Source organism: Nestor notabilis, unplaced genomic scaffold, assembly GCF_000696875.1.
Source record: "Nestor notabilis isolate BGI_N333 unplaced genomic scaffold, ASM69687v1 scaffold9447, whole genome shotgun sequence".
NCBI classification, from domain to species: Eukaryota; Metazoa; Chordata; class Aves; order Psittaciformes; family Psittacidae; genus Nestor; species Nestor notabilis.
Window position 1 is genome coordinate 1 of NW_009937792.1, and position 11,519 is coordinate 11,519.

Sequence of the window (11,519 nt, forward strand, 5' to 3'; positions counted from 1 at the left end):
CGGGGAGGGGAGGCGGGAGTTTTCCACCCGTAGAGCTCGGCCCGCCGTGCGTGAAGGGTGGAGATGGGGGGGCTCTGCCGACATGGCTCTTAAAGGTGGCCTTTTCCAGACTTCTAGTCTTCCAATGCAGTTTGCGTGACGGTGTAATTGTCCCTTAAATCTGGCGCTGTTACACGGGAAGCTGAACTAGTAGCACCGTTAAGAAGGTTTATGTTATTTTTATGTTATCTTATAGGAGACACCTAGCCGAAAAGTTTCTCATCAGGCATATGAATATAGTTGCCGAACACTTTGGGTTTAGTAAAGGAGATTATCTCTTTGAAAGAATCCCACTGGCTTTGGAGATTTTCCTGCTGGAACTCTTTGAGGTCGAACTCTTGAGGGTGCCAGCGAGTTAGACAAACAGCAAAGGATGACCAGTGTTAGCATCGGCGTTTGGTAGGATGGGTGCCTGGCATCTGACTCTGGACCAAGAGCAGATTCTAGATAAGTTTTTGATACGGTTTTAAAATTCCTACTTTTGCTGCAATGCCACTGACGCAATAAAAATATTTAAATGATGCAATATTAGAACTCCCTCTAAAGAAAATAGTCCTCAGGGATGCGCATTAGGAAGCCCATTCATACTCACTGCAATATTGATAAAGTGTCACGGGTTAGAGGCCTGGATCGCGTTGAGGACCAGCTGGGTCATGGCTGAGCTTTGTTCATGCTTTTGGAAGCAAGAGGAGCAGTTGGATTAAATTGAATCTGGGCATTTAATTCAGTGCCTGGGAGGAACTGAATGTTCCCCTGCTGTGGTATTATCATGTCCTCCTTAAGAATCTCTATTTAATTAGGTATGTGAGCTGAAGAGGGGGGTTGTATTGATTATTTGTCCTGAAATGCTCTAGAAGATGGTTTTCTTTACTGCTTGGAATTACTTGCAAGAAAACATGGATGTTATTAAGAAGGAATTATGTGAAGGGTGCTGCACAATAGACACAATTTCTGTTTACTTTCTTGTTTCATATTGAGCTAGTTTCAGTCCACATAAAGAACAACTGTAATTGTAATTAATTTTGAAGATTGGTGAACTAGTTCAGGCTTTAATCAACACTTAATCAGTGCTTGGGGGAGTCGTGTGACGAGGCAGATGAGGTGGTTTGAAATTGATCTGCATAAATACCTTGCATTGTCTTTCAGAGTGGGAAAACTCAAAAAGTAAAGGAGAAAACATAGTGTTAAAATATTTTACATTAGTTGACAATTACATTGAGACCTCACTTGGAGTATTGTGTACAGTTCTGGTGTCCTCTACGTGAGAAGGACATGGAGCTGTTGGAGCAAGTCCAGAGGAGGCCACAATGGTTATCGAGGGCCTGGAGCACCTCCCGTATGAAGACAGGCTGAGAAAGTTGGGGCTGTTCAGCCTGGAGAAGAGAAGCTGCGTGGAGCTCTCATGGCAGCCTTCCAGTATCTGAAGGGGGCCTATAAGGATGCTGGGGAGGTACTCCTTGTTAGGGACTGTAGTGGTAGGACAAGGGGTAACATGTTCGAACTTAAACAGGGGAAGTTTAGATTAGATATAAGGAAGAAGTTCTTCACAGTGAGGGTGCTGAGGCACTGGAATAGGTTGCCCAAGGAAGTTGTGAATGCTCCAGCCCTGGCGGTGTTCAAGGCGGGGTTGGACAGAGCCTTGGGTGACATGGTTTAGTGTGAGGTGTCCCTGCCCATGGCAGGGTGTTGGAACTAGATGATTTTAGGGTCCTTTCCAACCCTAACTATTCTATGATTCTACGTCTTTGTATGTTGGTATACTGTGACTGCTGTTACGAAATAAGAACTGTTTATAACTTCTTTATCAACTTATAAATGTGAAAAAGATATCAGGCAAGTTTAATAGGTTTCATTCTCAAATGTGGTAAAAATACATCTTTATTTTTGTGCTGTTTCTTTTCCAGCCTAGTAATCCGTGGTGAAAAGGATGAACAAGCAGTGTTGTGCAGCAAAGATAAAACCTATGACATGAAAATAGCGGATACCTCAAATATGCTGCTGTTTGTTCCTGGTTGCAAGACTCCAGAACAGCTGAATGCAGATCAAGCATCTTGTAATATTATTCATTCACAGGTGCCTCATTCTGGGCTTTTGTTTGTTTGTTTTAATTCTTAACTTTCTTATTCTCTATAATTTCTTGTATTTTACCCTTCTGAAGCACTTGTTCTCAGTGACTAGATTACCACATTTTGCTGATAAGTTTTGGTAAGTTGTTTTGAATCCAAATGCTATATTAAAATGTTTTAAGAGTTGCTGCTTTTTTTGTAGGTTGCTGGTTTCTCCAATAACTATTGGGAATTAAGGAGATGTCGACCAAAACTGAAGAAACTGAGAAAGCTTTTAATGGAAGATCCCTATGAAGGGCCAGATAGTCAGAAGGATCAGGCTTTGACATTTTCAAAGGTCAGTCAGCTACGTGAATTACCTTCTTGTAATTGTTAACGGCCAAATTAAAGTGAAGTTGCGCTCTTAATTAGAAAAATGCCCTTCCTCCCATGTTTCACAGTGCTGCTTTGAGTTAATTTTTTAAGCCTAAACAAATCGGTAATTATTAGCACTTCTACTGAATAGCAGGTAAGCAATCTTTTTGGGTGTTTAGCACGGAGAGGAAAAGGAAGAACGCTGAAAGAGACTGGGGATTTCCGTTTTCATTTGGAAAGGTTCTTGAAGACAGTCTTTAGAACCTTTTCTAAATTCCTTGGAAGTTTTATATAGCCACTAAGGTATAATGCAGCCTTTCCTTCTTCTTCAGGTATGGATGTATGACATGTCATACAGGTCAGAGGACACCCAATATCCAATCAGTAATTCATGATGCCAAGGAGAAGCAAGGAGTTGCAGAGAATGACAAGAATGATGTGAGGGAGGGAATAAGACTGACACTAGAAGAAGGGAAAACACAAAATCCTGTCCTGCTGCCCTTTTATGTTTCCAGGAAGTTCTTTAGGATCTAAAGAGTAATGCAGAGCTCTGGACTGTGCAGCGTGTGATCTCAGATAAAAGCCTGATAAAAATCCTGAGGTTTCGTTAGTTTTTTTTGCTTTCTTTTGGCTTTAAAAAACAGAAATGATTGCTCCAAAGTATTTTACGGTGTGGCTTGATTGAAGCTGGTACCAACAAACCATCTGTGTTTGGATGTACAAACATGGATGTTACTTTTCTCCCTTCAAAAGAAATGCTGCCTCTTTCTGGGCTATTAACAGACTAATTTCTGATCAGTTTCAGAATCTTTCCTTCAGCACTGCCTTCTCCCATTTACTCTGGTCTAGGCATAGAAGGATATAAAACAGAATAGGGGATGGCAGAGGAATAATATTTATTGCTAATATTGAACAAATATTATAGAAACTTGTTAGTGTCCCCCCAGACGTTAGTGCCTAGTCCTCAAACTAGGCACTGTTTTGAAGGAGAGTGAATTTCCTGTGTCAGCTTACTGGAGAAAACAAGGTAGAGCTGATAAATGCAGACAAATCTTATCTTGCCATTGATGGAACTTTAATCTGAAAGCTGTCCATGGGAAACCTCTCTTTCCTATGGGACTAATTTTCACTGGAATCCTAAACAGTATGTGTGTAGGAAAGATTTCCACTGTTATGTTTGTTTACACTTAATATTCATTGCATGGTGGCAGCTAATAAGCCACCTTTTAATCTGTTTGAAAACAAATGGCTCTCTTGGTGGTTTGCTGCAAGCTTCTCATGGCTTTGAGTACTGTATTGTACACAGAGAACCACAGCAAAAGAGCCATAAGGATCTACCGCTCTGTAAGTACTGTAAGGGAGCCTGTTGCAAAGTGATGTGCTGTAGCAGACTACAGGAAAACGTATAAATGGACAAGTACATAGGATGCACCAAATGCAAATCCTGAATTTTACAGTGAAATGGCAAATGATCACATGGATCTGAGTTAAGGATAAGAAACATACTAAATATGTTATCTAGAAATTGCTGGTGTGGACATGATGCAAGTGAACCCATTCCATTTCATGCTTGCAAGGGTGATGCAGCTGATAAAAGAATCAGAGCAGAGAGCAGTCATTTCTTACAAAAAAAAAACTGTTAAGGGTGCCAGCCAGGTCTCAGAATGGGAACAAATGCCAAGGACTCCTGAGCACGGTCTTCCCTGTGACAGTGTCTAACTCACAAACACACTTACATATTGATCTGGAGATGTGTCTGCTCTCAATTACTAATAGTCTGTAAGTACGGTACAGTATGGCCATCCCTTGCTGAAATGCTGTTGTGAGTTCAGTGCTGCTTAGCCTAATGATGTTTAATAGGAATGGTATTGCAGGAAGCAGAGACCTTCCTGTATTTATTAAACGTTGTTTTTTTTAACATGTGGTTGTTCCAGTGTTGGTTTGTTCCATTTGTGTTCCCATAGTCTAATGGATCTCAGGTACTTAATCCTTTTTTTTTTCCTGTTCTGATAGAACTATTCTTATGCTATAATCAACAAAACTTTAATATTCGAGTTGATTAAAAAGGCTGTAAGGTGAATAAAGGAATTGATGAAGCCTATTTCTTATGGATTTAAGTCTGTTGTTTCTTCCTTTTACTTCACTCCTCATATTACCTTCTGTTTCTCCTATATCTCCTAAAACTTTACCCCACACACTATCCACAACACCCTCTCATCTCTCCAAGTTAACTGTACTGCAAGACAGTGTGTGTATTGTGGCTGGGACTGTGCTACGTGTCTTCTAATTGGTTACCAGACACCAAAACACAACATGTATCTGTTGAGGTCATGCTGGAGGTCATGCCTTCTCATGTGGGAGGAGGCTTTCCCTCAGTAAGGTACTAAGGAGGTACTAAGGCAGAGTTCTGACTTCTATCTAAAAGGGATAAATGGTTTTTGTTTTGCCTTTTCTCTGAATCTCACAGGTTTAAAAAAGTGATTTAGGAAAGACAGAACACATTCACTTTTCATTCTTCCTGGAATACTTTACTTACGATGCCTACTTGTGCTAGTTTGACATGCTGGGAATACAGGTGTATTCTTGTGCATTGAATAACTCTGAGAAAATGTAAGTTACAGGAAAGGTTTCAGAGAGTGGGGTAAACCTTACAAAACTCAAAGTATGCAGGGGGAACATTACTCTTCAATGCATTTAGCATACTTTTTTCTGAAGCAAAGGAGGAATAAGGATAACCTGGTTTATTTCCTTTTATTCCTCTTATTGCAGTATACAACAGAAGACTTGTTAAGTCTGATTCAAGCAAGTGAAGAAGAAATACTGCACCATTTGCAGGTGATAGATGCCTGCAAAATTGAAGGTATTAGTCTTTAAAAGATATTATTGCTTATGAGGAACTAACCCTGCTTTTTTCCCCAAAATATGTGTCTTCTTTTTCTAAGGCCTGTCCCACATCCTTGTCTTTCACGTCAAAAGTCATGTCAAAGCACCAAGGTCTGCTTCCATAGTTCCTATATCCTCCGCTGCTGTGAAGCTGATCAAAAGGATAAAACCAAGCAGGCAGTGACTAGTCTAGCTTTTCCCAGGGTAATTCTTTCTTTGCTGCTACAAACACTGCCATCAGAGTATCCCACCCATAGCACGAATATTTTTTTTTGGCTGCTTGCCCTCTTCATGGATGAAGACTTCTAGACTTTTGGTAGTTCTAGAGATAAAAATAGCTAATCCTTGGGTAACTCCTGCCCTTTCATAGCCCTTTCTTCATCCCAGACTGGGTTTATCTTGGAAGTCTTCCTACCATGTGAGGCAAGGCTAGAGCAAGTGTCTCACCTTGGGACAGGTCTTACTCATCCTCTACTTGGCCAAGTCCAAACCCTCACCTGGAAATAAGGTGACAGTAGTCCTGGAGCCATAGAATAATACAGGGCAGAACTGAGCTCTGGAGGTTATCAGGTCCAAACCTCCGCTTTAGAGGGTGGCTGCACGTGACCTTGGCTCGTCTGTTCTGAGCGTTTCCAGGGGTGGAGATTGCACAACCTTTGTCCAGGCTGTTCCTGTGTTTGACTCTCTGAAAGGGGAAATAAAGTCTCCTAATAACTAGCTGGGATTTCCCTTGTTGCAGCTGGTGCTTTTTGCCTCCTGTCCCATCAGTGAGCACCACTGGAAAGACTTCTGGTCAGTCATCTTTGTACTGTCCCATTAGGTAGGTAAGGATCTCGTGGATGCCTTTCCTTGTCATTTACAGCTGCACAGCACCATTGTACCCCATCTGTGCTTTGTTGCATTTGGATTTCTGTGCACTTGGCTGGAGCCGAGCTGTCACTTGACAGGGCGAGTACAGCCATTTCTGTTCATACAGTTATATGTTAATTCCTAGTTTTTCCAGGTCTGATTCATCTCTGGATGGAATTTGTGGTGTCTCTGTGGCAGTTAATCTACATAAACAGTTATAAGTAATTGAGATGATTTAACTTCTTTTTCCTTTACAATTGCTTTTACTGTTCTGTTCTGTTTCCCAGTTTCAGTCCTCAAAAGGACAGAATGCTGTTGCTGTACTTCGTAAAGGTGTGATCTAAATGTCCAGACTCCTGTAATATATCTACTGGGGAAGAGAATTAAGTGTTAATGTTCTCCTTCTAACACTGATTTGTGGTTTTCTATTTGGCAGGATATTGGAGAATTCTGGAATTTGACTATGAGATGAAACTCTTGAATCATGTGATTCAGCTAATAGACTCAGAGTCCTGGTCTTTAAGTAAGGTTCCTTTACGTACCTGCCTTGAAGAACTTGGATCTCTAGAGCCCACGTAAGCCATGACGTTTAGTACTTAAAATAGTCTGCAGTCATTATTAACTAATTACAATAATTATTGTTTCTTAGAATTACGGTCTTACAACTGTAGATTCCAGCTACAGTTCTTTGCCTCTAAAATATACAAAGGTATTAGTAGCTTAGACAAACCGGTTAATAAACTGCCTGTAGTGTCTATTGGTAATATGTCCACTGATTAATAGTAGAAACATCACTGCTGAACTAAAAATTATGGAAGTAGCATGTACTTAAGATGTAAATTGCTGGCCAGCTTGAACTACTTGTTCAGAAGCTATAGCTAGCCAAATGGTTTAGCTTACCTTGTGTAACGTATGAAATGTGGCATGTTTTCTGGTGTAATACTGAATTCAGATTGTAAGAGTTGAATTTATTGTACTGCTGTTTGGAGTCATGAAATAATTGAAGATTACCATTCAAACAAAGTTTTAAGTTTACAAAAGCCATTTATTTGGCTTTTGGCTCAAAAAGAAATCTTGCTTTAGTATTAGTGTCTGCAGTTAGGCTGTAATTTTATTCCAGAGTTCTAGAAAAATGCCTACTATTCAGTAGGGGATAATTAACTGCCAAATTTGTGACTTGCCAGCTTGCCATATAATCACAGAATAGTTTAGGTTGGAAAAGACCTTTAAGATCATCAAGTCCAGCGGTTAACTGAGCACTGCTAAGTCCACCACTAAACCATGTCCCTAAGTGACACATCTGCACATTTTTTAAATACCTCCAGGGATGGTGACTCCACCATTGCCCTGAGCAGCCTGTTCCAATGCTTGACAACCCCTCTAATGGAAAAAAACCTCCCTAATATCCAATCTAAACCTCCCCTCGCACAACTTAAGGCCATTTCCTCTTGTCCTATTGCTTTTTACTTTGGCGAAGAGACCGACCCCTAGCTCGTGACCAACCTCCTTTCAGGTAGTTGTACAGAGCAGTAAGGTCTCTCCTCAGCCTTCTCTTCTCCAGACTAAACCCCCCAGGTCCCTCAGCCGTTCCTCATCACACTTGGGCTCCAGAGCCTTCACCAGCTCCGTTGCCCTTCTCTGGCCCCGCTCCAGCACCTCAATGTCTCTTTTGTAGTGAGGGGCCCGGAACTGAACACAGGATTCGAGGTGCGGCCTCACCAGTGCCCAGTACAGGGGGATGATCACTGCCCCGGCCCTGCTGGACGTGCTATTGCTGAAACAATTCTTTCTATTTGCTAAGAAGTGACACTGCAAGAGTCCCTCTTCCTTTATCTTTACACCTTCTAGTCTTTGTTTGTTATAACTAGAAAATGGAAGAGACCTTTGATGATGGCACACAGAATTAACTCCTATCTGTCCTTTTTGTCCCCTTTTCTAAGTTTTTATGAATTTGTTCATTTCAGCCATGAAGGTGTGACACATCCTCCATTCTCTTTGACTTTTTTTTATCTCTTACATCTGTTCCTTCATTCTTTTGGTAACTGTTTCTGTAGTGTCTGATGAACAGTTTTAAAACTTGATTTCTGATTTTTTTTTTTTATTTACTTTTTTTTTTCCCTAGAGAGATGATAGAACACATTCTTCTAAGCTATGGAAGAAAATGTTTTGATGATGGTAAGTTTGGGAAAGCATGTGTATTTTAATTTTGCATAAAGGAAATAGTTATTGATGAGTAAATGCAGATTTTGTGATGATGGCCCAAACAAATGAATTTGCTACAATGCCAATAAAAGGAGGGGGAAAACAGTGAGCTAAAACTAACTAAAATTGTTAGAGAACATTTCATAGGAAAGAGAATTATTGAACTGTGTGAGACACTAGGGAAAAATTAGGAACTAACAGAGGTACCAGGAGTGATTTATTGGGTGTCTACAAGCCATAATTTTGTAACTAAATACAGATGACCAGTAAAATTTAGGTGGAATCTCTCTTTAGATACTGTAGGAGGTCTCAGGTGTTTAAGCAATTAAACTAATACAAATTGGGCTATTGTAAACAGTGAATGGCATATGGATCTCCCTGAATTCAGCCTGCCTGAAGCAGACATCTGCCTTTGGTCCTTTGAACTGCACCACAAGACCCACTGATTGTATTGATTAAATCTCCACTGCCCATAGACAATATAGACAGAATGTTTATGTGCTTTAATCCGAATTCTTCCCCAGAGTCGCTTTCATCTCACCTTTGTCTATAGTAGGAGTTGCACTCAGCCTTTCAGGACAAAAGAAAGTAGTTGGAGTGACACAAATTATCATCTTAGTCTATTCAGACAGGTTGTACAAGAAACAAGGTTGTAGGAAGTCCAGATGATGAAAAAATCAAAGGAAGTGTTTATGCCTGACATTGTTCTGAGAATTTTAGCCAAGTCAGTGTGAAACAAAATATAATGAGTTGATGAAGGGAATAATGAGAATTTAAAGGTGATTAAGGACATGAAAGTTTTGTTTAATTGTTCAACTACAGGCAGCAAACGTTTTTTTTTAATACAAGCCATTCTGAAATAGGAATGAAAGTTGTAGGAAAAAGTGTTACTGTGAAAGGAGAAAAGATGGAGGGCAAATACATTTATTGACATGAATTAATACTTGCAGCTGGGGCAGTGCTGCACACATGGAATATTTTGCACTTGAGAACGACAAGATACCATCATTTGTCCAAAGTAACATTGAGTCAGATTCTCACTGAGGAAAATGAAAAACAGTGTAGTTGGTTTGTAGAAGAGCAGAATGGAAATATGAGGCTGTTCTCTGTTCTTTTATCAAAAAGCAAGAACCTGGGATAACCTGGTTTTTGTTTCTCAGCAGGGGAGGTTTACTTTGAGATGCGTGAAGATAAAATATGCAGAGCTATAGCACAAATGCTTTTGCAAAATGCAGTTAAATTCAATTTATCAGAGTTTCAAGAAGTCTGGCAACAAAGTGTCCCTGAAGGGATGACAGCAAAGCTTGATCAGCTTAAGGTAAAAACATAAAGAAGTATGGATTCTTTCACAAGTAGGTTGTTAACTGCCGTGTGTCATACATACATTTTATCGATTAATGGTTGTTGATGTGTTATTTCTGTCAGCTTTTGAGTTTAAGTACTTATACACATCCTTTGTGAGCGCCACTAGTCTGGAATCATGACAACTGAGCTTTCTGTAAGTCTGGCATGGTTCACTGTTTGAAGGAAAGTTGCAGCTGTTGATACCTGAAAATGCAACTAGAACAGAAACTGAAGCTATTGTCAAGCAGATTGGAGTGACAGCCAGCAGAGTAGCAAGCACTGCGGAAATGCTTTTGCTCAAAGGAAGCACAGAGGTGTTGGAAGTCAGTGGATTTTCCCCTCCCTTCTTGCCATACAGGAAATGATAAACACTGCCTGTAGAACAGCACCTTTATGATACTTTTCCACTTTGCTTCTCGTAGTGCAGTTTTAGAAGGCTTTGGATGTTTAAGGGCAACTTATACAGATTACTGCCAGGAAGAAGTAAGTTTGTTTTGTCTTTACTTAATGTTTCCTCTCTGATCCACAGGGCTTGGCTCTTGTGGATAGAAGCTCAAGACCAGAAACCATCTTTCTGCTAAAAGTAGAAGACTTACCTGAAGGCAATCAGGAAAGATTCAACAGCTTATTCAGCATACGGGAAAAGTGGACAGAACCAGATATTACCCCTTATATACAGTAAGGATTTATTTCTCTTTATTGAAAGTACTGTTATATTCTTCCCTTTCTGCATAGCTGACATAAGCTATGATTGCCTCAGATACTGTACTTCCCATTGAAAATGAATATGGATTCTGTATGAGTGGAATCCCTACCCCCTGGGAACTGTAGCTATTTCTTTTTGGATTTAAACTTGTGTAAAAAGCTGATTCTACTGTCGGAGGCAGATCCTATTGATTGAGGCACACTCAAAGGATAAATCTCCTCACATCTATAAACAATCTCCAGATTTACAACACGAGAACTATAGAGCAGTACTGCTTCCTGTGCTGCGTCCTTCCTTCTTTTAACACTCATGCTCCAGTGCTGCCTGGAATACTCAGTCAAGATACACATGAGCAGATCTAGATGGTAACCCAGAAGTAACTGCATCAGACTCCTATGAGTGGCTCTAAATTTACTCTAATGTAATTAAGTAGTTCAAAGCTAACTGTTTTGCTAGATTGAAAACCCTTTAGAGAACAGTAATAATAAAAACCAACTAACTTTCCTTAAAAAACATAATCCTTGTTTCTGGAGTAAAATAATATAGTTTTGCCAGCTGCTTAAATGTCAAAGCCAAGTTCTAAACTTGAGGTAATTTGAAGCATTATGTGACAGTTACAGTATCTTTATTTTTCTCCCAGTGTCCTGATCCAGTTTATTGTTATATTTACAAGTATTTCCCGGATTCATTTTGTATGAGAGCATCTCTAATGCCGATGTCATCTGCTTTATTTCCCCTATAGAGACTTATGTGCAGAGAAGCAGACTGTTGGGGCTCTTCTGACAAAATACGCTCGCTCCTCAATGCAGAATGGTGTTAAAGTTTATAATTCTAGAAGACCTATCTCCCGACAAGTACTGTTTTAAGAACTGAGAATACTGAATGGAGTAACAGTGAATGGTACATGTTGCTGCCTTCTGGAGAGAGGAGTTGTCAACTGATACACAGCGTTCTTGAGTTTAAGCAGCTAAGCTTCTTGAATGAATTCTGCTTTCCGCTCAGCGACATAGAATGTGAGGGCATTTGCCTCTTCTAAGAAACTCCAGTGTCAGCAGCCTTTGCCTTTTCCTTCCCTT

At 40.1% G+C, this 11,519-nt stretch overlaps 1 protein-coding gene across 1 annotated transcript; it reads left to right on the forward strand.

Annotated features, from left to right (window-relative positions):
- Nucleotides 1–1,346: 1,346 nt before the first annotated feature.
- On the forward strand, nucleotides 1,347–11,297 carry DSCC1 (DNA replication and sister chromatid cohesion 1; the record flags this gene model as incomplete). Its single annotated transcript, XM_010019008.1, has 9 exons — nucleotides 1,347–1,375; nucleotides 1,944–2,112; nucleotides 2,308–2,442; nucleotides 5,229–5,319; nucleotides 6,628–6,766; nucleotides 8,314–8,366; nucleotides 9,554–9,711; nucleotides 10,267–10,415; nucleotides 11,186–11,297. Coding segments are annotated over exons 1-9 (1,035 nt in total), but the record flags the coding sequence as incomplete, so codon positions are not given.
- Nucleotides 11,298–11,519: the final 222 nt, after the last annotated feature.